This window comes from Sminthopsis crassicaudata, chromosome 4, assembly GCF_048593235.1.
Source record: "Sminthopsis crassicaudata isolate SCR6 chromosome 4, ASM4859323v1, whole genome shotgun sequence".
Taxonomy (NCBI): Eukaryota; Metazoa; Chordata; class Mammalia; order Dasyuromorphia; family Dasyuridae; genus Sminthopsis; species Sminthopsis crassicaudata.
This window is the reverse complement of record NC_133620.1, coordinates 262,098,661-262,121,600: the sequence shown is the minus strand read 5'-3', so window position 1 is coordinate 262,121,600 and position 22,940 is coordinate 262,098,661. Positions and strand designations below refer to the sequence as shown.

The 22,940-nt window shown below is 34.9% G+C and overlaps 1 protein-coding gene across 1 annotated transcript in view; it reads left to right on the top strand.

Annotated features, from left to right (window-relative positions):
• The window catches only part of LOC141540727 (uncharacterized), a 60,714-nt gene that overhangs the window by 24,687 nt on the left and 13,087 nt on the right, over positions 1 to 22,940 (top strand). Inside the window, exon 5 of the mRNA XM_074264712.1 lies at positions 8,085 to 8,171. Coding sequence (XP_074120813.1) covers positions 8,085 to 8,171 — 87 coding nt within the window. The remainder of the gene's footprint in view (positions 1 to 8,084; positions 8,172 to 22,940) is intronic.

The following is a 22,940-nucleotide window of genomic DNA, read 5'->3' as shown; positions in this document are numbered from 1 at the left end:
GCTACAGAAAGAAGATTCCTTGATCTGACTCAGGAGGGTAGGAGTTTTTATCTTATCTTTTTTATTTATTTGCTGTGTTACTCTCTAGAAGAGGGATAATTAGATGATGCAATGGATACAGTACCAGCCTAAGTAAGGGTCATCTTTCTTAATTCAAATTCAGTTTCAGACACATAACTTTGTGACCCTAGGCAAGTCATTTCGCTGGGTTTGTCTCAGTTGCCTTATCTATAAAATGAGCTGAAGAGGGATTTGACAAGTCGTTCTAGTATCTTTGCCAAGAAAACCCCAAAGGGAGTCACAAAGAGTCAGACACTATTAAAACACGCGCCCGCACACGCGTGCGCGCGCACACACACACACACACACACAGAGTAATACAGTAAGAATATCTGGTCTAAAAATCTTTATCACTCTTGTCTGCCTTCTTCCTGTAGTGCTATACATTCTTTCACATGCACTTTTAGAATTCGGGACAAAGTAGTCTTTTAGATATGATGTAGCTTTCTGCTGAGCTGTTTGTAGCATCTTAAAGCTGTAGCATCCTTATTGTGTTTTTGGTTCTGTAATGTGGACACTACTCTTATTGTTTAGTCATTTCAATCACAGGACCCCATATGAATTTCTTTTTTTGGGTGCAAAGATACTGGCTCATTTTACAGGTGAGGAAACTGAGATAAACAGAGTTAAATGACTTTGTCCAAGGTTCAACAAATAGATAAAGGAGTCTTCCTGACTCCAAATCTCGCACTTTATCCACTTCATCACCTAAATTCATTGATCACTACTTTTTGTTGTTATTGTTTACAACAAACACCTTTTTTTGTTCATTTATTTATTTTTGAGATTGGGATATTTATTTTGTTTTACTTTTTAAAAATTGTAGTAGGTTTATTTTTAATACACATTGCTTTATGAATCATGTTGGGAGAGAAAAATCAGAGAAAAGAGAAAAAGCCATGGGAAAGATAAAAAAACCAGAAAAAAAAAGCGAACATAGCATGTGTTGATTTACATTCAGTCTCCTTAGTTTTTTGTCTAGATACAGATGGCATTCTCTGTCCAAAATCTATTGGAATTGCTTTGGAACACTGAACTACTGAGAAAAACCCAAATTTTTCATAAATGATCATCTCACATTCTTGCTGTTATTGCATACAATGTATTCCTGATTCTGCTTGTTACTGCTCAGCATCAGTTCATACAACTCTTTCAGACCTTTCTATAATCAGCTTGTTCATCATTTTTTTTAATAGAAAAATGTTATTCCATTACTTTCATGTACCACAATTTGTTCAGCCATTCCCCAATTGATGGACATCCCACGCCTTTTTCAATTCTTTGCTCATTGGTCACTACTATAAACCCCTACTATCTTCAGAATGCTGCTAGGATGTCAACGAGAAGTCCAAATCCTATGAAAATTTGAAGTTCACAAAGTTGGACTTTGTATCTAAGAAGCTAACAATTTACTTTTAGGATTGTTTGAAATTGTTTTCCCTTCTGTTCTGTCAGACACTCAAATTTTAGGTTCCAAACTAGCTTGCTGTTTAATAGAAGACTCCCAGGGCAAGATATAATGTATACTTGATTAATGCTTTTGATTAATTGATTGAATAAAGGTGTTATCAATCTGACAAACATATCCAGGTTAGGTATGTGGAGTGGTGTGACTGATTGTCTCATTTTGGCTCCTGCCCAACATAAGTAAATCTTTATAGCACCTAGGACTTATGCTTGTCAATAGAAAGTATTTAATACTTTTTTTTAAAAAAAGAAACTGGATCCTGTGTAATTATAATGACTGATCTTGACACTAAGAAGAGCTGAGAAAACATCTATTTCCTCTTCTTGGGACCGTAGTACGGATGTGGAATATTGAATATACTGTCAGATATGGTTGATATGTTGATTGGTTCCACTGAACTGCTTTTTCCCCCCCCTCCTTTTTTAAAAAAATTCTTTATTACAAGACATGGCTTAGTATGGGGATAAGGGAAAAGAAGATATTTGGATATAAAAGTAATGTGAAAACAAAATTTTTTTTGAATGAATGAAGCAATGATAGGCAGTCATAAATTTCCTTATTAGAATTAGGAATCTGATAATGTTCTAAGTAATAGGAATCTTCATAATAATACTGTTACTAATAAGAGAAAAATTGATTATTTTTAAAATTGTTAACTGAAATATTTTGGAGGAGGGCTGATGATGATAGTACTTATTTGAAAAAAATCATTATAAATAAGGTATTTCTCATATAATCTTTTGCCTTTCTTAGTTTCCTTCTAGGATAGATTTATTTATCTATTTTTGCTTTATTTTTAGAACGAAGGGGAAATGCACAATACCATATTTACAAAAAAGAATCCTATTTGTGGGTGCTGAACCCAGAAAGTGGTTGAGATCGAGAGTATCAGGTTGATTTCATCTATGAAAATCCATATTAAGTAGGTTTACAAGCTTGAAGATAAAAAATCAATTGGATCACTTTTGTTAAGCATAAATTAGTTAAAAGGCTTTGTTTAGGTGCTTGGAGTGAATGATGAAAAAATATCATCTTCTAGATTTTTATATTGAGTATTTTAAATGTAGTGCTCTCAGTACTAATGATATATTAAGTAATATATATTGAAATATTAACCACTGACTGGTTAACTACCAACTACATTTTTTCTTTTGTAGTGGGCACAATGAATGAGAGAGTCCTAGTTGAGATGATGTTTATATTTGGAAATACTTGTAATTTTTTTGACTTCCACCAGATGGCAGGATGATCCAGGATTTAAACAAAACCAAGCCATTGTATTTAATGTGCTAGGATTCAAAAAGTATTTCATTTAATTTCATCATGCATATCTATTTGCACAAGCATAAAAAGCCCTTTAAAAGTACAAATGCACAAACATATATTTTTGGTGTGATTTCACATACATACATACACATATATGTATATAAACGTGTGTATGTACACATATGTTTACTTACTAAATAGACATCCCCGTAGCTTTTCTATATTTTTGATGCATTGAGGAAAAGTTTTAAAAAAATGACTGTCATTTTTGAAAGGCAATAAAGGGAGGTGAACTCTGGAATATTGTTTTACCATAGATTTGGAATTATGACTTACTCCATGGATTCTGAGTGTTTTCTATTGCCCATGGGCTGAATATAAAGACAAAGTTATAGTTCAGTCTCGTTCAGTTGTATCCAACTTTTCAGGACTCCATTTAGGGTTTTCTTGGAAAATATGCTGGAGTGGTTTTGCTATATTCTTTTCCTGTTCATTTTTTAGATGCAGAAACAGAGGCAAACCAGGTTAAGTGACTTGGCCAGAGTCCCACTGCTTGGACTTGTCTGAATCAGATTTGAACTATAAAGATAAATTTTTCTGACTCCAGGGTTGGTGATCTAACACTATACCACCCAGCTGCCAAAAAGAAAAGATAGAGATGAAAATATTTGTAAGAATTTATTTCAGGTCAATAGTGGTTCAGTTTTAAAATATTCTCATCTTTTGAGATTAATAGAAATTAAATCACAGAAAGGCATCTGGAATATGAGCTTGAGAATGCTTGAGTAATAGAAGTACTTGCTGTTTGACATCTTTAACTGCATCTATATGGATAGGTACTTTGCATGATTTTATTTTATTTTAAATTTTTGTTTTTATTAAAAAATCAGAATAAGAGAAAAAGAAAAACAGAAAAGGGAATACAAAAGAAAATAAAACAAAACAAAAGAGAACATTGTCAAGTGCCCAGCAGAATATCAGGCAGGATTCAAAATATATAACAACAAATTACTAGTTCAAGAAAGTATACATATAAAATTATATTCATGACTATTCATCTTTTTTTTTTTTTTTTACTTCCTTATAAATTGTTATTTTGTTCTCTGCTGTGCACCTTTTTTACTTTATCAATCTTTTATCAACTCCTCCCCCAAGTAGGCTATGGTTAGAAAGGATAGATTTATGTATACATATATAGATATGTACATACACATACATCCCCCCCCCCAAAAAAAAAAACCAAAAACCCACACATATTGTTCCTATCCCTGTTGACTCTGCTTTAATTGGACTCCTTAATTTGCCTTGCTATGGATCCCTCTCTTGTCTTCTTCCCTCACCCTGTTCTTCTCCATCTGCCCATTCTTCCCCCTTTATTTCTTTGTAGATTTTGGAGGGTGCTATACTCTTTGTGATATGTATGTAGTGTTGCCTTTTTAACCCATTCGTGATGAGAGTTTTCAAAATTATGAGCCCTCCTTCCTCCTCTACTGCCTCTGAGTCTATTCTTCCTCTGTACCTCATTTGATAACATGCTTACTATTTTTACTTTAACTCTCTTCAATCTTTTTTTTTTTTTTTTGAGGTAAGCTACCTTATTGTTGATGTCAATCTTAAATGTATGGCATGCATTTCCCATGTAAAAAAACCTAAACAATTTGTCCATGTTAAGTTCTTTGAAATTAATCTTTGACAATAGCTCCTTATATGTTAATTTTTCTATTATGTTTGCATTTGCTTAATAGAAAATCCTGTATATCTGCAAGTTCATTGTATGTCCATTTTTTTCAATATTATGGATAATTTTACTGGACATGATATTTTTGGCCATAGGCCTAGTTCTTTTGATTGTCGGTAGATATGATTCCAGGACCCGTATGTGGTCTTTTACTGTACGATTTTAGTTGTAGCTCCAATATATTTGAATTTTTTTTTCTTGTTTCTTGCAAAATTTTCTCTTTGATTTGGGTTTTTTGAAATTTGGCAATTAATATTCCTGTGTATTTTCCACAAAGGACCTTGTTGAGGTGGTGATCAGTGAATTTTTTCCTATTTCTACTTTCCCATCATGTTCTATCACACCAGGATAATTTTCTTGGATTATTTCTTGCATTATTGTGTCAAGATTCTTTTTTTTTTTTTTTTTTTTGGTCACAGTTTTCAGGCAGTCCAATTATTCTTATATTTTCTCTTTTTGATGTGTTCTTCAGATTTGTTGTTTTTCTTTAAGATGTTTCACATCCTGTTCTATTTTTTTCATTCTTCATAGTGTTTTATTTCTTGTTTTTTTATAACTTCGTTGTCTTCCTCTTGCCTAACTTTAATTTTCAGAGTTATTTTCATTTTTTAGAGTCTATATCTCCTTTTCTAGTTGGTTAACTTTTTTCATAATCTTGTTTTTCTTAGGTGGTTTTAATTTTAATATTTTTGTTTTTCCTCAAAGTCTCTCATTTGATTAAAAAATTTTTTTTTAGTTCTCCTATAAATTTTATTTGAGCAGTGAACCATTTAATGTTACTCTTTGGGGTAAAAGGTTTTTTTATTTCAGTGTCCTCCTCTGAAGATGTACCTTAATCTTCCCTGTTCCCATAGTAAGTTTATATGATGGGGTTCTTTCTTTCTTTCTTTCTTTCTTTCTTTCTTTCTTTCTTTCTTTCTTTCTTTCTTTCTTTCTTTCTTTCTTTCTTTCTTTCTTTCTTTCTTTCTTTCTTTCTTTCTTTCTTTCTTTCTTTCTTTCTTTCTTTCTTTCTTTCTTTCTCTCTCTCTCTCTCTCTCTCTCTCTCTTTCTCTCTCTCTCTCTTCCTTCCTTCCTTCCTTCCTTCCTTCCTTCCTTCCTTCCTTCCTTCCTTCCTTCCTTCCTTCCTTCCTTCCTTCCTTCCTTCCTTCCTTCCTTCCTTCCTTCCTTCCTTCCTTCCTTCCTTCCTTCTTTCTTTCTTTCTTTCTTTCTTTCTTTCTTTCTTTCTTTCTTTCTTTCTTTCTTTCTTTCTTTCTTTCTTTCTTTCTTTCTTTCTTTCTTTCTTTCTTTCTTTCTTTCTTTTTTTATAAGAGGTATTAGTATAAGCACCTTTAATTATGGAATGGGGGGGGGAGAGGAGAAATGGTGCCTTAAGCTTCACTTCAGCTCTTTTCTCTGACCTAAAACTGCAAATCAAGAGATCCATCTTCCAGCAAGTGTTCATAGCCAGCAGCATCTCTGCCCTAGTGCCTCTGAACTCATCAGATGTGCTGGTTCTTTCTGACCCAGGGCTGTGTCCCTGCAATACAGTTGGGCCTGGCATTCCTAATCAACCAAGGTTCCCTCAGTCTTCTAAGATTCCACCCTAACTCTACAAAGAGTTTAGGAGGTGAAAGTTCCTGTGGTTTCTGCTAAGGGTCCAGTCAAACCTAGCTTCTCTCAGGACTTCCCATTTGGTGTTTATGTGGAGCTGGCAGAGGTTTGCACTTCACAAGGGTTAACTCCTGCCCCAGGTCTTCAGATCTTGGATTGTACCTGGAGGACCCCTCTTATGCCCCATGTTTTCTTGATTTTTCATGAGTCTGTATTCAGCCTGAGACACAAATTTGTTTTATTTGTGAGGGAAACCTAGAGAGCTTGAAATTTACCAACCTACTCTGCCTTCTTCCCAGAATTCTTTCTTGTTTTGCATGATTTTAGGAACAAAAACATTATAGGAGGAATTCAGTATTTAAGAATATGGTCAAAAGTGGTAGATATATTACTGAGGGAGAAAAATGGGTTGATAGGAGTGCTTGAGAAGAGCCTCTGAGGTGACTGAGATATCTAAGTTAAAAGAAGTACAGCTGGGACAGTATTGTGGATGGCAAAAAACACTGAAGAAGGACATGGACTGAGTATAGTTAAGCTATATCAGAGATGGAACTAGGACCTGATTTTGGGTACCCAGATTCACAGGAATGTAGGTATGGACTATAGTTAATTACATTATTATTGATAGTGAATAGAAAAAGTATGGGGTGGAAAGGGAAATTAGTGGGATAGGAGACTAGAAAATTCTGCCCTCTAAAACTCTCTCCTCATTTTCTTATTTGTGAAACTTCTTATTCAGAATCCAGAATAGAGAAAGAGGATTTTTGTTGTTCATTTGTTTTGTCTTGTATGATTGCCCAGGACACCATTTTGGAATTTTCTTGGCAAAGATACTAGAGTGGTTTGTTAGTTCCTTCCGCAACTCATTTTATAGGTGAATCAAACAGGGTTAATTGAAGATGAATCTTCCTGATTCCAAATCCAATATTCTATTCATGGTGCCACCTAGATGCCTTAGAGGGGGGAGGAAAGTGGGCAAGAAAAGCACTGGACTAACAGTGTGTATTTGAGCAAGTTATTTACCTCTACTTATCTCAGTTGACCCATCTGTAAAATGGAGGATTTTTTTTAGCATCTACCTTCTAGGGCTGTTTTGAAGGTTAGACTAGATAATATTTGTAAAATGCTTTGCAGATTTTACATCATTACATAAAGGCTAGATGATGATACTAATAAATAAATTGCCACTCTTTCAGATGGGTAGTCTCAAGACAAAGAATCCTCTAGGACTTTCTTTTTCAATGAGAAAAATGCTTCTGCCCCAGGAATCCACCAACATCTTACTAAAGTTTTTGGAGAATTATTTTTCTTTTTTCATAGAGAAATTGTAAAATTTTCCAGGACCCCAGGGATACAGCTCAAGTTGTACAATCAACTAATTCAAACTGTCCTTTAGCTACTAAAGCAACCTCTATCTGCTCTAGAGCAAATATCTCAATCTTTGAGATTATGGAGGACAATAACAATGAGTTATTGTTTTAAAACATGCTATAATTTCTTGTTTTGGAATAAAATTAGTTTCATCAAAGCACCTTGGAAACTGCATTTGGAACATTTGTCTTGGGTCTCCATAGGGACTGAGGAGAAAAGGTTTAGATTTTTTGCCTTCTCAGGCAATGCTTTAGCAATAAAGCTCAGCATCAAAGCAGATAAGGGTCTGTTCTTTCTACTCTCAGACTCAGTGAATTAGGAGCAAGTCAGAACATTGTTTCTCTGTGGCTCTCTCTCAGTGCATTGCTAATAGGTGCTTAGTAATTGTTGAATGAATCACTGGATCTTGTCACTTGTGGGGTTTGTGTTCTGATTTAATATGGTAAGTGGAGGAGCATTGGATGCCCTTGATTTATTGAAAAATCAGAATGAGGTAATAAAATGGCCATAAAATAGGTTATCTGATAAAAATAATCATCTCTGTCTTTTTTTTTTCTCTACTCCTGCTTTCCCCTCCCCCTCCTCTTCCAGGAAATCATTGTCTCAGCATGGAACTCACTAGATTCCAATGATGGTTTTATCTCTAGTCCATTCCAATCCACGAATCATGTCGTGACAGTAAGTTACATTCACAACTTATTTCTGGGATAAATCCTGTCTACTAAGACAGTATTTAAATAACTATTTTGAACTGGTCTATTATACATAGTAGTCATTATTATATCCTTCCACACAAAACTGACTAAATGATTTTAGTCACTTTTACTTTGGATATTTTATCTTTAAAGGCAAGGTTTCCCCCTCCCTCCCACAACCAATTTTGGATTAAAGAAAAACAGGAAAGTCTTACTTGGAAATAACATTCAATCTTGATTGAAGTAAAAAAAAAAAAAACTAACTAAAAAAATACTTAATGAATTTAGCAAATGATCTCATTTTTGTATTAGATGTATGTGTCTGTGCCCAGAAATACAGTATCTTTCATATATGCAGCTGGTGCTGTTGACCCACTCTTCACAGAACGTCCCCTTTGAGTTCTTTTCCCAGCAGAGTGATTGAGTAGCCAATACCACAGCCAAGAACATTGTCCTAGATTTGAATGGGAGGAGGATCTCCAGCTGAAATCCATTTGGGGAAGTGGACAACACTCTCAATAGTCCCAAGCTGCTTACTGCCACAAAAGCCCATATTATTATAATTTTTTTAGAACAAACTTTTTCCAAGGATGCTATATGGTTGGGGATTATGGAATGCTACCACCTCAGAGGAATCAAAATTACAGGCAATACAAAAGGGCTACAAACAGATGCATGGTGGGGATATGTAGGCCACAGCAATGTATTAACAATGGTTTGCTTGGAAAAGGCATACATCCATCATTGGGGACATTCATGAACAGAGAGGTGGGTAATTATACAACAAAATGAAGGATAACAGATGGACAGCTTGAGTGTTATAATGGTGCTAAAAATATATTAAAAGAACCAGAAGAACAACTCTAGGAAATTGAGTAGATTCCATATGGAAGATGTACAGAAAGACTTGGATAAGCACCCCATAGATTGGGGAGACAGGATTTAGGTAACTATTTTGCAAAAAATGGACCTAGATTTTCCTTTGAATTATGTTCTCTCCAGCTGGTTGATTCTATAAAGTAGCTGTTATACCCTTTCAAATAAGCTGGCAATGATTTTAGTCACTTTTATATTGGACATTTTATCTGTGAGGGCTATGGTTCTCCATTCCTCCCATCCTCCACCTTTGGATTAAATAAAAATCCGAGAGAGTCCTATGTGGAAACAATATTGAAATAAGGATTATACTGATTCAACAATGATGTCATCTGAGTGAATTTAGCAAATAACATATTTTTGCAATAGATGAACTGTTTTTGGAGGTAATAGCCATATCAGAGGAATCTCAGAAGATTTGAATTATTAAAAGATTATTCAATTTAGTTGAATGAGCATTTATTAACAGTCTACTGTGTGAATGGCAGTGTGGTAGTGGAGGATTCAAAGACACAAATGAAAAGCAGTTCTTGATCTGTGGGAGTTTACATTCTGCTGGGAGAGGTATAAAAAATAAAGTGATGAGCATATGTGAGATGTTTTAAGGAGGAAGGGAACACTAGGGGCATAAGGAAATGCTTCTGGTTTTCAAATCTGGAGATCTGAATGAATCTAGAGATTCTCCAAGTTAGAATGAGTAGGAAGTATATTCCATAGATGAAGGGAGCTCATGTAAAGGAGAAATAGAACCCTAGATTTGAGAAAGAAGTAGACTTAGTTTGGCTAAAATATAGAGTTGGCTGGAATTATTTTCTGAAGAGCTTGAAATACTAAATTGAGGTGTTTGCCTATTACTCTAAAGGGCAGAGAAAGCCACTGAAAATTCATGAGAAGTGGAAGGTATGTTCATACTTGTGTCTTTTGTCAGGTATTGGAGGAAGTCCATTCAAGTCATGGGAGATAGAAAGAAGATGGGAAAGGTCAGGATGAAATTAAGGAAAATTAAGTACTTTCATGTTATCTGAATATTGAGGAGTGATTCAAAGGAAAATAATGTAAATAAGAAGAAGCTCCTGATCAGCAAACATTTATTAAGCTCTTACTATGTGGCAGGCACTAAAGTGGTTAGAGGGAGAAGTTGGTATAGGAAGTCTAGGTTGTAACTTGGAAAGCTGTGAGATATAGCTGATCTTGATATGGCTCTTAAGTAGGAATTCTGGGAAGAACCATCCAAATAAAGAGACAAGTTGCAGGAACAGAGGAAACTTCCAATGTGTGAAGCAGATTGGAACTACCTTGTCTAGGTTCTTGGAATGATCCACTAACAAATATTTATTAAATGAATGAATGAAAAATTATTTGTTAAGCAATGTCTCTGTCTTAGTAGCTATGACACAAAGAAGCAGTTGCTAGTCTACATTTCCTGGGAATTGCTTATTAGGACTGTTCGGTGTTGATATTGTCAAGACTCCAGCTTATTCACTATCAGTAGCCTTTGGTAAGAAGTTTGTATTGATGGTGAGCATCTCCTCCACAGCATGTTTTTTCTCAATGACTAATTATGGGGTTTGGGCTAGAAACAGGATTAGTGGTCTGGAGGATAATGTTTATCCAAGGCTCTAGGAGTCTGGGTCTTGGACTATCTTTACTAGGTTTATTGGAGTTTGTGGTCATGCAATGTACATGCAATGCTCTTCTCAGAATGCCACGCTGCTTTAGCTTCCTTGCTCCATAAGTGTCACTTGATTAGATAAAATAGCTAATATAATACTGTTTAACAATAATAAAAAACAATGGTGACGATAACAAGACCTTATTATATTTCAGGCACTATATTAGGAACCAAGGATATGAGGAATCAAAAATAGTCCCTGTTCATTATCTGAATATCTGGAAATATAATTTTATTCTGTAGGCAATAATAACAATAAAAATACTAATAATAACTAACATTTATATAATACTTATTATATGCCAGGTATTCTGCTTAGTACTTTACCATTATTATCTCATTTGATCTTTACACCAACCCTGGGAGGTAGGTGCTATCATCATCTCCATTTTACTGATGAGGAAACTGAAGTTTCTAGGAATTACTTTTCCAGAGTCACACAGCTAGGAAGTATCTGAGACTGGATTTGAACTCAGATCCCCTTGACTCCAGGCCAAATATTCTATTCATTATGCTACCTCATTACCCATAATTGAAACCACTGAAAGTCTTAGATCAGAAAAAATAACAATATTGATCTGTTAGAAAATTTTTATTATGAATGAATGGATGAAAAAGAACTGATTAAATACCTACTATAGGCTAAATCCTGTGCTAAGTGCCAGGGATACAGATTTAAAAGCTTGACAAGCCCTGCTCTCAAAGAACTGACTTTGGAAAAGAATGAGTTCATTTTGGGATATGGTGAGTTTGAATGGTATTGAGGCATCCTGGTAGAAACCAGGAAATTAGAGATGAAAGACTGGTACTTAGGGCAGAAATCAGGCAGAGAGAGGTAAAATTATGGGAATTTTCTGCAATATGATGATAATGGAACCATGGAAGAAGGTAAAGGGGAAAAATGATGAGGAGGGGATTGTCGGTAGAAACTTTGAGGCTTTCTTAGGGAACAAAAGGAAGAGGAGACCAAAGAAGAAAAGTCAGGAGTAAGTTAGTATGAGAAAGACTGTAAAACTGAGGCAAGAGCTCTGCTTCTTAAGTCAAAGTTCTTAGCTTTAAATACAGCCTCTGATACTAGTACTATCAGAGGGCAAATCACCTAACCTCTTTGTGCCTCAGTTTTCTCATCTGTAAAATGAGGGAGTGGGACTAGATGTTTTTTTTTTTCTAACTTTAGATTTAGTGAAATGTTATGTAGTACAAATTAAATATACTATTTTCTAAATATCCTTTATTTTAATTTACTAAATTGTAGTAGGATTCAGCCTTTAAAAAAATAAAAATAAATAGAACCCCTCTCCCCTTCCTTAAAAGACCTGGTGAGCCTGATTGTCCAACTGCCCCTTTTCCTAGAGGATTATAAAAACATTTTAGAAGTTGTAGTTCTTAGCAGTTTCCCAATCTCTGGTTTTCAAAAGATTTAGTAAACTGTGTATGGAAGTGCTGTTACCCTGAGTAGTTAAAAAACTTAGCTGTAAGTGCCATCACTAGAGGATTCTTTTCTACCAGCATGGCATTCATTCCTCCTTCCAGGAGAATAATCCAAACCTAACAGTATTCAATTCTGCATAAAAGATGGAATTAAAAGTCTTCTCTGTTCTATGGGCTCCCATAACAAATACAAGAATGGGATGAGTGAGGAAATAAACTCAAGTAGCTAGCTCAAGGAGAAAATTTTTCTTAGTTCTTACAAGATCTTATAAATTAGCTTTGAGTTTTAATCAAATGAATCCCATTAGATTGTTAAGTTCTTGAAAGCTGGTGCTATATTTTCTTCTCTTTGGAATACCAGGTAACAGTGCCTAGCACATTATAGGCTCTTAATACATCCTTGTTCACTTGGATTGATTTAAAATGTGTATGTGACTTTAAAAGTTGCCCCCACTCTCAAAACCCAGATTAGAATGTGTGATTCTTGAGGTCAAGATTTTATTGAGGTCTCCTAGTTGCCAGTACCTGGCATAATGTTATGAGCACTTCATAAATGCTTGTCAACTGATTTTTCAAACAAGTCAGAGATGACACAAAGAAGGACCTCTAGATAACAGTTGTTTATTGAGTTAAATCGGAATATATTTATAGTATCAGAATCACAGGACTTTAAACTTGAAGGCACCTTTAAGATTATTCAGTTCAAACCTCTCTCTCTTTTTTTCGTTGATAGAAATCTCTAAATATTTTTACTGTTTTTACACCACATTTCATTTTGCTGTATATCTCTGTCTCCTTTTAACTAGTTCAACAATTCTTTGTAACAAAAAAACAAAAAGAAAAAAAATTCCCAAAGTTCAGTGTAACTAAATACTACCTTAATCAAATCTGATAATGTATATAGAATTCCAAGCAAATGGTATTCCTTCTCTTCAAAGAATGAAAGGAGATATATTTTTCTCAATTTATCTCCATGCCCAAGTTTTTAGAAAACTCTATTATCTTATAGTGGAGGAAACCAGAGGGGAAGTGACTAGCTCAAGCTCATATGAGTACTAAGTGGAAGAGGTGAATTTGAAAATCCAGACCTCTGACTTCAGAGCTAGCACACTGTGACCAGGGAATAATTATCTAAACTCTCAATAAAACTCTTGCCCAAAAGATAGATCATCTTAGAACATGTCTAAATACATTTGGAGAGACAAAAAGTAAATTATGAACATTGAACATTTCTATTCTGTGGTAGAGCATTAATTCTAGAGTGTTCAAATTCTGCCTTGGGCACTCGGCCTGGATGACATTGAGCAAGTCACTAAATTTGTGTCAATTTTTTTTTCATTTGTAAAATGAGGGGTTTGGACTTTAACTCTAAGTCTATGAGATAGTTAGATAGAGCATTGGTCTTGGAGGTAGGTAGATCTGAGTTAAAATCTAGCCTCACACACTTTAGCTAGCTATGTGATCTTAGGCTACTCACTTGGCTTTGGTCTGTTTCAGTTTCCTTATCTTATAAAATGGGAATAGTAATAGCATCTCCCTCCAAGCATTGTTGTGAGGATAAAATGAAATTTACCAAGTGCTTTGCAAACCTTAAAATATTATGTAAATGCTAGCTATTATTATTATTATCCATGATGCATGCAATTCAATTTTCATTGATTAGAACTCTGATACTTCTCTGTGAAAGGCTGGACTGGCAAAACTCTTTGAGTGTTTGGTTATTGTTTGGACCATCTCATTCAAGACTTTGTTGATCCCTTCAAAGGTTATTCCATGCCCAAACCCCAATATATCTTGGGAAGTTTCAGTGATCAAAATTTATTTTCCTTTGGACAGAGCACCCACATCTAAGTATACGATTCCCCATATGGCCAAAGATAAAGGAAGGAAGGAAGGAAAGTAGGAAAGAAAGGAAAGAGGAAATACTGCCCAACTAGCCAGTTGGGTCCCCATTGGGGCATTCACCACTCATGGATTGTTGTTTGTCTTTCATTCTCAAAGAGGACCAAAGACATCAAGAAGGTGACATCTTGACTTGCAAGTGAATTGGATTTAAGTGAGACAAGATTGTTCAAAATCATCAGCCTTATTCTTTGAACAGCAATAAAAACAGCAATAGCATTCCATGCCTAGGTCTTACAAGTAAGAATTCTTAAACAGAACAGTGAGATTCAAAAACATTTTAGCAAGGCACTGATATACCATTATGGTTTTATTTACAGTCCTAAGGTCCTGGCTCTCTGACAGACCAGTTTAAAAAGGATTCTTATTCACTCCAATAAGTAGAGTCAAACCTGATATTCTATGAACTCTTTCAGATGAGGCCACTTAATCCTATTATCAGGCATTGGGTTGCTTCTGGAGAAATGAGCTTGTGAACTATAGATATCAGAACAGGACAGCAATAACTTTGTTGCTAGGAAGCCAATTACAAGAATACAAAACTGACAATCCCTTCTTGCTCCATGAAGTCTCCTTATAAATTAAATTTTTGGCTTCTTAGTGTTTCTCTAATGGATCAAATCTTCTTTTACTGAAGTGTTAGTTTAGTCTCTTTGGATAGGGGAAGGGGCTGATGTAATAATAGTGGATGACTGCTGCTATTGCTATGAGACCTTTCAAAGACAAGATAGCTGGTTTATGAGAATGATGAAGTGAAATATTTCAGCAAACAGATTCTTTAAGCTCTACTGGCTTATCTTTGCTCCTTAAAAATTGATGTATTTTGCTTTTTTTTTTTTAACCTGCATTTTTTATTGAATCCTTTCCCTCTCTTCCTTCCCAGTGAATTATCCTATACAACAAAAAAATTTAAAAAGCAAAATACAGATCAGCAAAATTGACCAATTCAAATCAGTTTCCTTACTTCTCCCACTAAAAAAAAAAAAGAAGAAAACCAATCCCTTTGTTGGAAAGAGGAATTATTAAACTAAACAAATTCCCATATTGCCCATGTCTAAAAATGTATTGCTAAGTCCCAATTAATGTGAATAATGAATCCTCTAAAGGTTCCATTATTTGAACTCACACTGCATATTGTTTGCCCCATTCTGCATCACCATTTTTTCAGGAGGTGGCTAACAAACTTCATTATTGTTCCTTGGCATTGTTCTTGATCATTGAGATGATCAGAAATCTTAAATCTTTCAAAATTGACTATTCTTACTCCTTTCTTGTAAAAATTATTCTCCTGGTTTTGTTTATTTTATTCTGCATCAGTTCATATAAGACTTCCCAGGATTCACTGGGAAGCCATAATTTTCATAAATTTTTTTTTAATGGCACAGTAGTATTCCACACATTAAAATACCATAATTTACTTATCTATTTTCCAATTGTTGAATACTCCATACATTTTTAGTTCTTTGCTACTACACCTGACTTTTCAATGATAATAGCTAACAATTATTTAGAATTTATTTTGTTCCAGTACTGTGCTAAGTGCTTTACAATTATTAACTCATTTGATCCTTACAAAAATCTTGGGAATCAGCTATTTTTATTATTTTCATTTTACAAGTGAGAAAACTGAGGCAAATTGAATAAATGACTTGGTCAGAGTTATACAGATAGGATTTGAACTCAGATCTTCCTGATTCCAGGGTAGGTGCTCTGTCTGTTGTATCACTTAGCTGCCTTTTTGCTTCAAGAACAAAGTAATTAAATAGAAAAAGGTGGAAGTGAGTTTATCTTTGCTTTTTTACTTGTTATCATGTTGGACTCTCCTCAAGGACTAAGTACTTGTGGCAATAGGTGCCTCCAGGGTTGTTGTCCATGTCATAGCCCTGCAACTCTGTCAGGCCTCTTGGTAACTCACGGATAGAAAAAAAAAATCATCCTGCCGGCTGCTGCTCAACCAACATAATCCAATATCATCTGACTCCACATCCATAATTCTTTCCATAATACCATTAAAAAAAAGACTGTAATGAGGTGATTTGAAAGATACTGCAGAGTTGATATGTTGCTAGATTTGAAGTTCAGATTTGCCTCAGATAATTATTAATTGGGCAATCTTTCGCAGGTTATCAATCTAGCCATCCACAAAACAATTAAGGAACATTAATTAAGTACCTACTATGAGCCAGGTACCAGGCTGAGTACTGGGATAATAATAATAAAAAAAAAAAAATCAAAGGTGGTTCCTGCCCTCAATGAATTTACATTCTAATGGTAATCTCTCTGTGTCAAAATTTTCTGTTCTGCAAAATGCAGATGGGGGATGGATTCAATAACCTCTAAATTCCTTTCCAGTTCCATTATTCTGTGACTTGCCTAAGATTGCATAGCTAAAAAATGTTTAAAGCAGGATTAAATGCAAATCTTCTCAACTCCAATTTCAGTGCTCTAACTACATTATAGTTAACTCTCTTAGTTCTTGCGCTGTCTTCCTGGCCACTTTGGGTTTGGCTCTATTTCTGTCTTTTTCACTCTCCCATATTATTTTTGCCACTCTCGAGCTCCCTTATATTCATGTGCAAATAACTATGTCTTTCAGTAATGACTATCAATAATGAGCACATTTTAAAATGATATGGTTTGAGGGCCTGTCAAATATTTCTCTGTAGAAAAATATAGTTGAGGCTGTGGATGAATACATGAGTGAGCATGGTCTAATAATACCTAAAATAATCATTCATAATTTAATATCTGCAGACACTATACTTTATCTTACTTGTAACAGAGTTCCTTTAAATGTACCACATATTCATACCTTTGTAAAATGTCTTGTGGTGTGGGACTAAGTATATTTACAACATTAAAGTGTTAAGTTTTTTCAAAGATTTGGGAGCAAAGAAAGAAAGAGCCAGTAGGTGTCAGCCTTACCCAAGTGGTGGGGATAGTGGCAATCCTTTCTTGTATCCTTCCCTTCAGGGAGAAAAGTCTTATTATCATTAATATTATTGATGAATGAGCTCTTGAAAAATCATGGTTATTTGGATGCCCATCTTTAGCAGATCAAAAATTGCTTTAAATGCAAGACATTTTGCTTGTTTATTCTTTATATCCTCACCTCTAACTCTGTGCAATATATTGTATTGAAAATATAGATATTATAGTTGGTTAAAATGTTTAATTCTTTGGACATCTGTGCATAATTTAGCAAATGACCTAATTTTTTTTTTTTTTTTGCAAGATGATTAGGCTACAAGGAACATATTATTTAAATGTTAACCTTCTCTGGGGTAGTTTCCTAGCAAGTCTTATGAGTTTCATTCTTAGAATTATGGGTTATAAAGGTGGGAAGGACTCCTAGGTATAATATAATCTAATTCCTTAATTTTATAAATGGGAAAAATAAATCTCTGGATGGAAGATGATCTACTTGAGACATGAAGTCATAGATAGGAGAAATGAAGCTTCCTGATTTCCAGAGCAGCATTATTATTTTTTCTTCAAGTAATTTTTTGAAAGACTTTTCCTTATTTTTTTCCTTTTTTGAGATCCCTAAAGAGTTTAAATTCTGGGCAACCTTAAATGTTAATCCCCTAATCCATTTGGGAAGTCTGGAGCTGTTGATGACTCTTGATCTCAGTAGCTCTAGATTGTAGACATTTCCTTGTCCTCTGGGACTTGCTGCATCTAAAGATGGAGGCAGCAGTCCGAGTCTAGCAGCTGGTTAAACCCTGGAAGTATTCACGAGTGATTATCTTCAGGAAAATCCCCATAGCAACCTAGGAGAGTGCCTGCCCTTAGTAGGATGATCAAGATGATTATGTTAGAGAGGGAAAGAAAATCACGGGTAACAGCTGGATTGAAGAAGGGTGATTATGCACATCAGCTACTCAAGTTGTTTTTCATTAGACAATATGGGTAGTGTGGAGCTGCCTATTTCCCTGTCTTGGTATAGTGGAAGGAACACAGAAATGGGATTCATTCGATAAGGTTCTAGCCTCAATTCTGCTACTGGCTTTCTTGTTGTTCCTTACCCACGATATTCTATCTTCTATCCTTCTACTTTTACATGGGTTGTTCCACATGCCTGGAATATTGTGCAGTCTTTCCCTGTTATTGTTGGCAAAGATATTGGATTAGTTTTCTTTCTCCTGTTTATTTTACAGATGGGGAAACTGAGGCAAACAGAGTTAAGTGACTTACTCAGGGTAGCAGACTTAGTAAGTGTCTGAAGTTGGATTTGAATTTATGAAGATGAATCTTCTTGATTCTAGAACTAGCACTCCATCCATTGTATCACCTAGCTGCCCCTTTAAAGCTTAATTCAAATCCCATTAAAAAAAATATTGTAATGAGGTGATTTGAAAGATATTGCCGAGTTGATATGTTGCAAGATGTGAAGTTCAGATTTGCCTCAGATAATTATTAATTGGGTAATCCTTTGCAGGTTATCAATCTATCTATCCACAAAACAATTAAGGAACATTAATTAAGTACCTACTATGAGCCAGGTATCAGGCTGAGTACTGGGATAATTTAAAAAAAAATTCAAAGGTGGTTCCTGCCCTCAATGAATTCAACATTTTTAAAGTGTCAGCCCTTCATGCATGTCTTCTCTGAAACCCCCAGCCACTAGTGCACTCCTTCCCAAGGAAATAAACACAATGACTTTGTGTTCATTTATTTATTTATTCATTTATCTATTTATATATACATATTTTATAGATTTTGTGTTTTCTTGAGGCTAGAGCAGTGGTATCAAATTCAAATAGGAATAGGAAACTATGTACAAAGCTCTTCGGGAGTCACATATTGCCTTAGAAAATCACATATTAAATTTTCTATGTTTTATAGCATTTTTTTTAAGCTTGTTAAATGTTTTCTAATTACATTTTGATGTGTTCCGGCTGCACTTGGGATTGTTGGAGACTACAGGTAGCCTTTTGGTAGCTATGTTTTGATGATTCTGGCCTAGATCCCTGGGTTTACAATCAGGGATACTTCAGCTCAAATTTGGATTCACACCAATTATATAGTTAGTCTTAAGCAAACTCTTTCAGTCTAAGTTTCTTTACCTGTAAAATAATAGCATACATCTCATAGTGTTGTTTTGAGGATTGAGATAATATATATATATAAATTACACTGAGAAATTTATGACTTGTTTTATATATAGTTGTATGTTTTCATATTGCTTCCCTCTATAGAATATAAGCTACTTGAGAGTAGGACTTTTTTTTTTTTTTTTAAATTTATGTTTTTGTATCTTCAGAGCCTAATAATTCCAGGCACATAGTCAGGGCTTAATAAATGCTTTTTGACAATTTGTATGACCTTGTATAGTCACTTAACTCCTGGCCCTCAGTTTTTAATCTTTAAATTAAGGTTGAGTTAGGTGATATCTGCCAGCCCTTCTAGCTCTGGCATTCTATGAAACCAGAAAACATTTTTTAATACCTAAATACCAAGGTTGTCTTAGATTGCTGAACTGAATACCAAGAAGAATTCTAGTTCACATTTGTCTTCTTCCTATTTAAATGTATGGAAAATAAAGGACATTATTCTAGTCTTTCCTTCATTGTTTGTGGGATTATACTGAGGCAATCTTTGCATTGCAGCAGCAAATCCAAGACTTTAGGCCACTGAATAGAAGCTAATAACTGTTTTCTAGGCACTGTATGCCCCAAACCTGATAGACAAAACTGTTATCTGTAAACACATGGGCAAATTAAAATGCAGTTGCTTTAATGTGCATTTTCCTCAGGACTTTTGTTTCACAGCTCAGCAGAAAGAGGACTGGATTGGAACTCAAGGTTTTCTATTGAAATTCTTACTCTGTTAACTTATTATCTATGTGACCTTTGGGCAAAAGACAATACAACACAACATGACAGAATAGAATACAACACAACACATAGAATAGAAGCACTATGTGTCAGGAACTATATAAAGATCTGGAGATACAAATAAAAAAAAAAGATAAGTAATCCTTTTCTTCAAGAGTTTACAGTTTAATGGAGGAAGGCAAAACACAAAAGGAAGCTGAAAAAGGGGGGACAGAGAGAAAGTAGTAAAAGTAGAAAATGAAGAGTTGTCTGGGCTCTGATCCTTTTTTAAATGGAGTCTTCAAGAATTGTTTTATATCTCTCCTAACCCCCCAACCCTCCCAATTCAGCCCTCTAGTCAAGCAGTTTAGTCTAGGCTGTGGAAGATATACATGAGATATGAGTAGCAAAGCTGATGCAATGGCATGATAATCAGTTTTCTCAACTTCTTGGCCTCAGCTTTTTTTATCTATCAAATTAGGAGGTTGGACTAGATCAGAGCTGCTTAAATTTTTCCACTTGTGACCCCTTTTTGCCTGAGAAATTGCCTGCTACCTCAGGTATATAGGTATATAAAATAGGTATACAAATCAAATATTTATTGATAACAAATCACAAAGAAATTTATTTTAAAATAATTCTTTGGTATACATATACTTTTACCATTTGTTAAAGATAAAAGCAAATTTGCATATTAATGAGATGGATGTTCTCATTTATTTCTACTTAAAGAATTAAATCTTGGCAGAAGATGCTATTTTCTATTGGCAAATTTTTCATGACCCCACATTCAGTTATGTGACCCCATATGGGATTGTGACTCACATTTTAAGAAGCTTAGGACTAGATGATCTCAGAGGTCCCTCCCAATTCTAAATCTATAGTTCCACGATATTTCTATAATTAGGGTGGAGATCTCCACAAAACAAACAGGATGAATTCCTTTGATTTGGGGGATCATTGGCCAGTTTCATAGTTAGAAGGTTTATAATAGTCTTTTCCTGACTTCTCAGAACACTGGGGGGAAAGGCTGTTTAGAGGGATTTCAAGTCATACCTCACACACAAATTCTCACCTCCTCCAAGAGCTGGTCTTCATTACTTAAAAACCACATTCCATTGTAAAGGCTAAATGCCTCATTTCCATCTGGATAATATAACTACTTCTGATAGTCCCATTTGAAAGATGATTTGTTCAGGTCTTTACATAGGCACAGAGAAAGAAAAATATAAGGAAAGAGAGTTGATCAAGGAACTTTTACTTGGGGCTTTCTTTAGAAGGCACCACTTCCTCTATATCTTAGGGCAGGCCTTCTGGAGTCTTGTTAAGAGAATAAAGACAACCCTGATGATTAGATCTTAGGGACCCACCCTTTCTGTGTAGAGGTCAAAGATCTGAGAACATAGGATAGGCTTTTCTTATCCAAGAGATGGCAGCAACATCTCAACAGTGGTGGAATATCAAGAATTCTGCATCTTGCTCATAGGTCTCAGGAGGAGAGTAAATAGATATTGCCCTTGAGCCCCAATCTCCAGTGGAGAGGATGGATTCCTTAGGCATTATGAATTTAGAATTTCCTAGCATTAAAGGGAGATTTCTTAGTGGTGGCAACTTTAGGGGTTCCCTCAAAAGTGGATCCCTTGTTCCTTAATTTCCTACTTGGATGCTCTTTTATTATCTTGCAAAATCACTTCAACCCTGGAACTTATTCTGAGAAGTACTCTCTACCCTTGGAGCATCTCCCTCTGATTAGAAAGAGGAGAGCTCCTTCCAGAATCTATTTTGTGGGCACCTAGGTCAAACATCTTTTCATTTCCCATAAATAATACTCCTCTGGATTTCTCCATTATTCCATCCCTTCTTTCCCTCCCCCATGTTGGGTACTTCGTTTTAGCTTTCTTTTACATATAATCTTCCTATAGAAGACTAAGGACAGAGATTGTCTTTTGCCTTTCTTTATTTCCCTAAGCTTAGATTGATATCTGGTATATAGTAGGTGATTAATAAATGCTTGTTGACTGACTAGCAAAATAAAATGTGTAATTTATAGAATTGACAAGAGGCTCTTTCCTACACAGTGTGATGATACAAAAAGAAACTGCACTCTCTGGTTCTTATCCTGACTCCATCTCTAATTTATTTAGAATATTATTTTGACCAAGGCTTCCAATTTCTCTATATCTCATTTTCCTCACTTAAAAAAAAAGAAAAAGAAAAAGAAAAAGAAAGGTGAAGGTGCAACAAATGACTTTTTAGAGGTTTTTTTCAAGCTTGAATACCTTATAAAACTTAGACTAGGGCTTCTTAATCTTTTTTCCATGACCACTTTTTATCTGAGAAATTTTTATGTAATGTGGGTATAAATCAAACATTTACTAATAATAAATCATAATGTTGTAATTCCCATATTCAATTAAGAAACTCTATATGGGGTCATGAATCAGTTTAAGGAGCTGGGACTTAGACTACATTGTATTTTTTTCCATTAGAAAAACAATTTAAACAACTTGCATGCTTAATCAATCCATAACTATTTATCAAATGCTTACTATATGCCATTCACTATGCATAGGTACTGAGCACAGTAGTTTTAAATAATTAGGAGTGACTCAATCAGGAGGAGAAAAGGGTGTGAATAGGAATGGGGAGTGTGAGGGGTCCGGATTACTAGAGGCAAGCTGAGTACCATAAAGTAAATGGCATACCTTTGTTGTCAGAGAGGGGCGTGATCAGCCACACCTAAAGACTAGCTCATTTTCTACAGCTGCTTGTAATACTTGTAATGCTTTTTCTATTAACCTGTGACCACCCCCCTCTTTCTTTAGGGGTCTCAATAAATATGATCTTTTCAGTTTCTTCAGAGTCATTGACCCACTGAGAGCATAGTTTGAGCTATCTATTGTTATATCATATGTCACTGTTAATAAACTGTTAATTTTCCCAATTTATCTCAATGTCATTTTTACCTGCCACATTTATGAAGGTCTTTAAAAGCTAAACACTCAACTAGCATCTGTTAATCATCTACTATGTTCTAGGAACTGTGCTATAA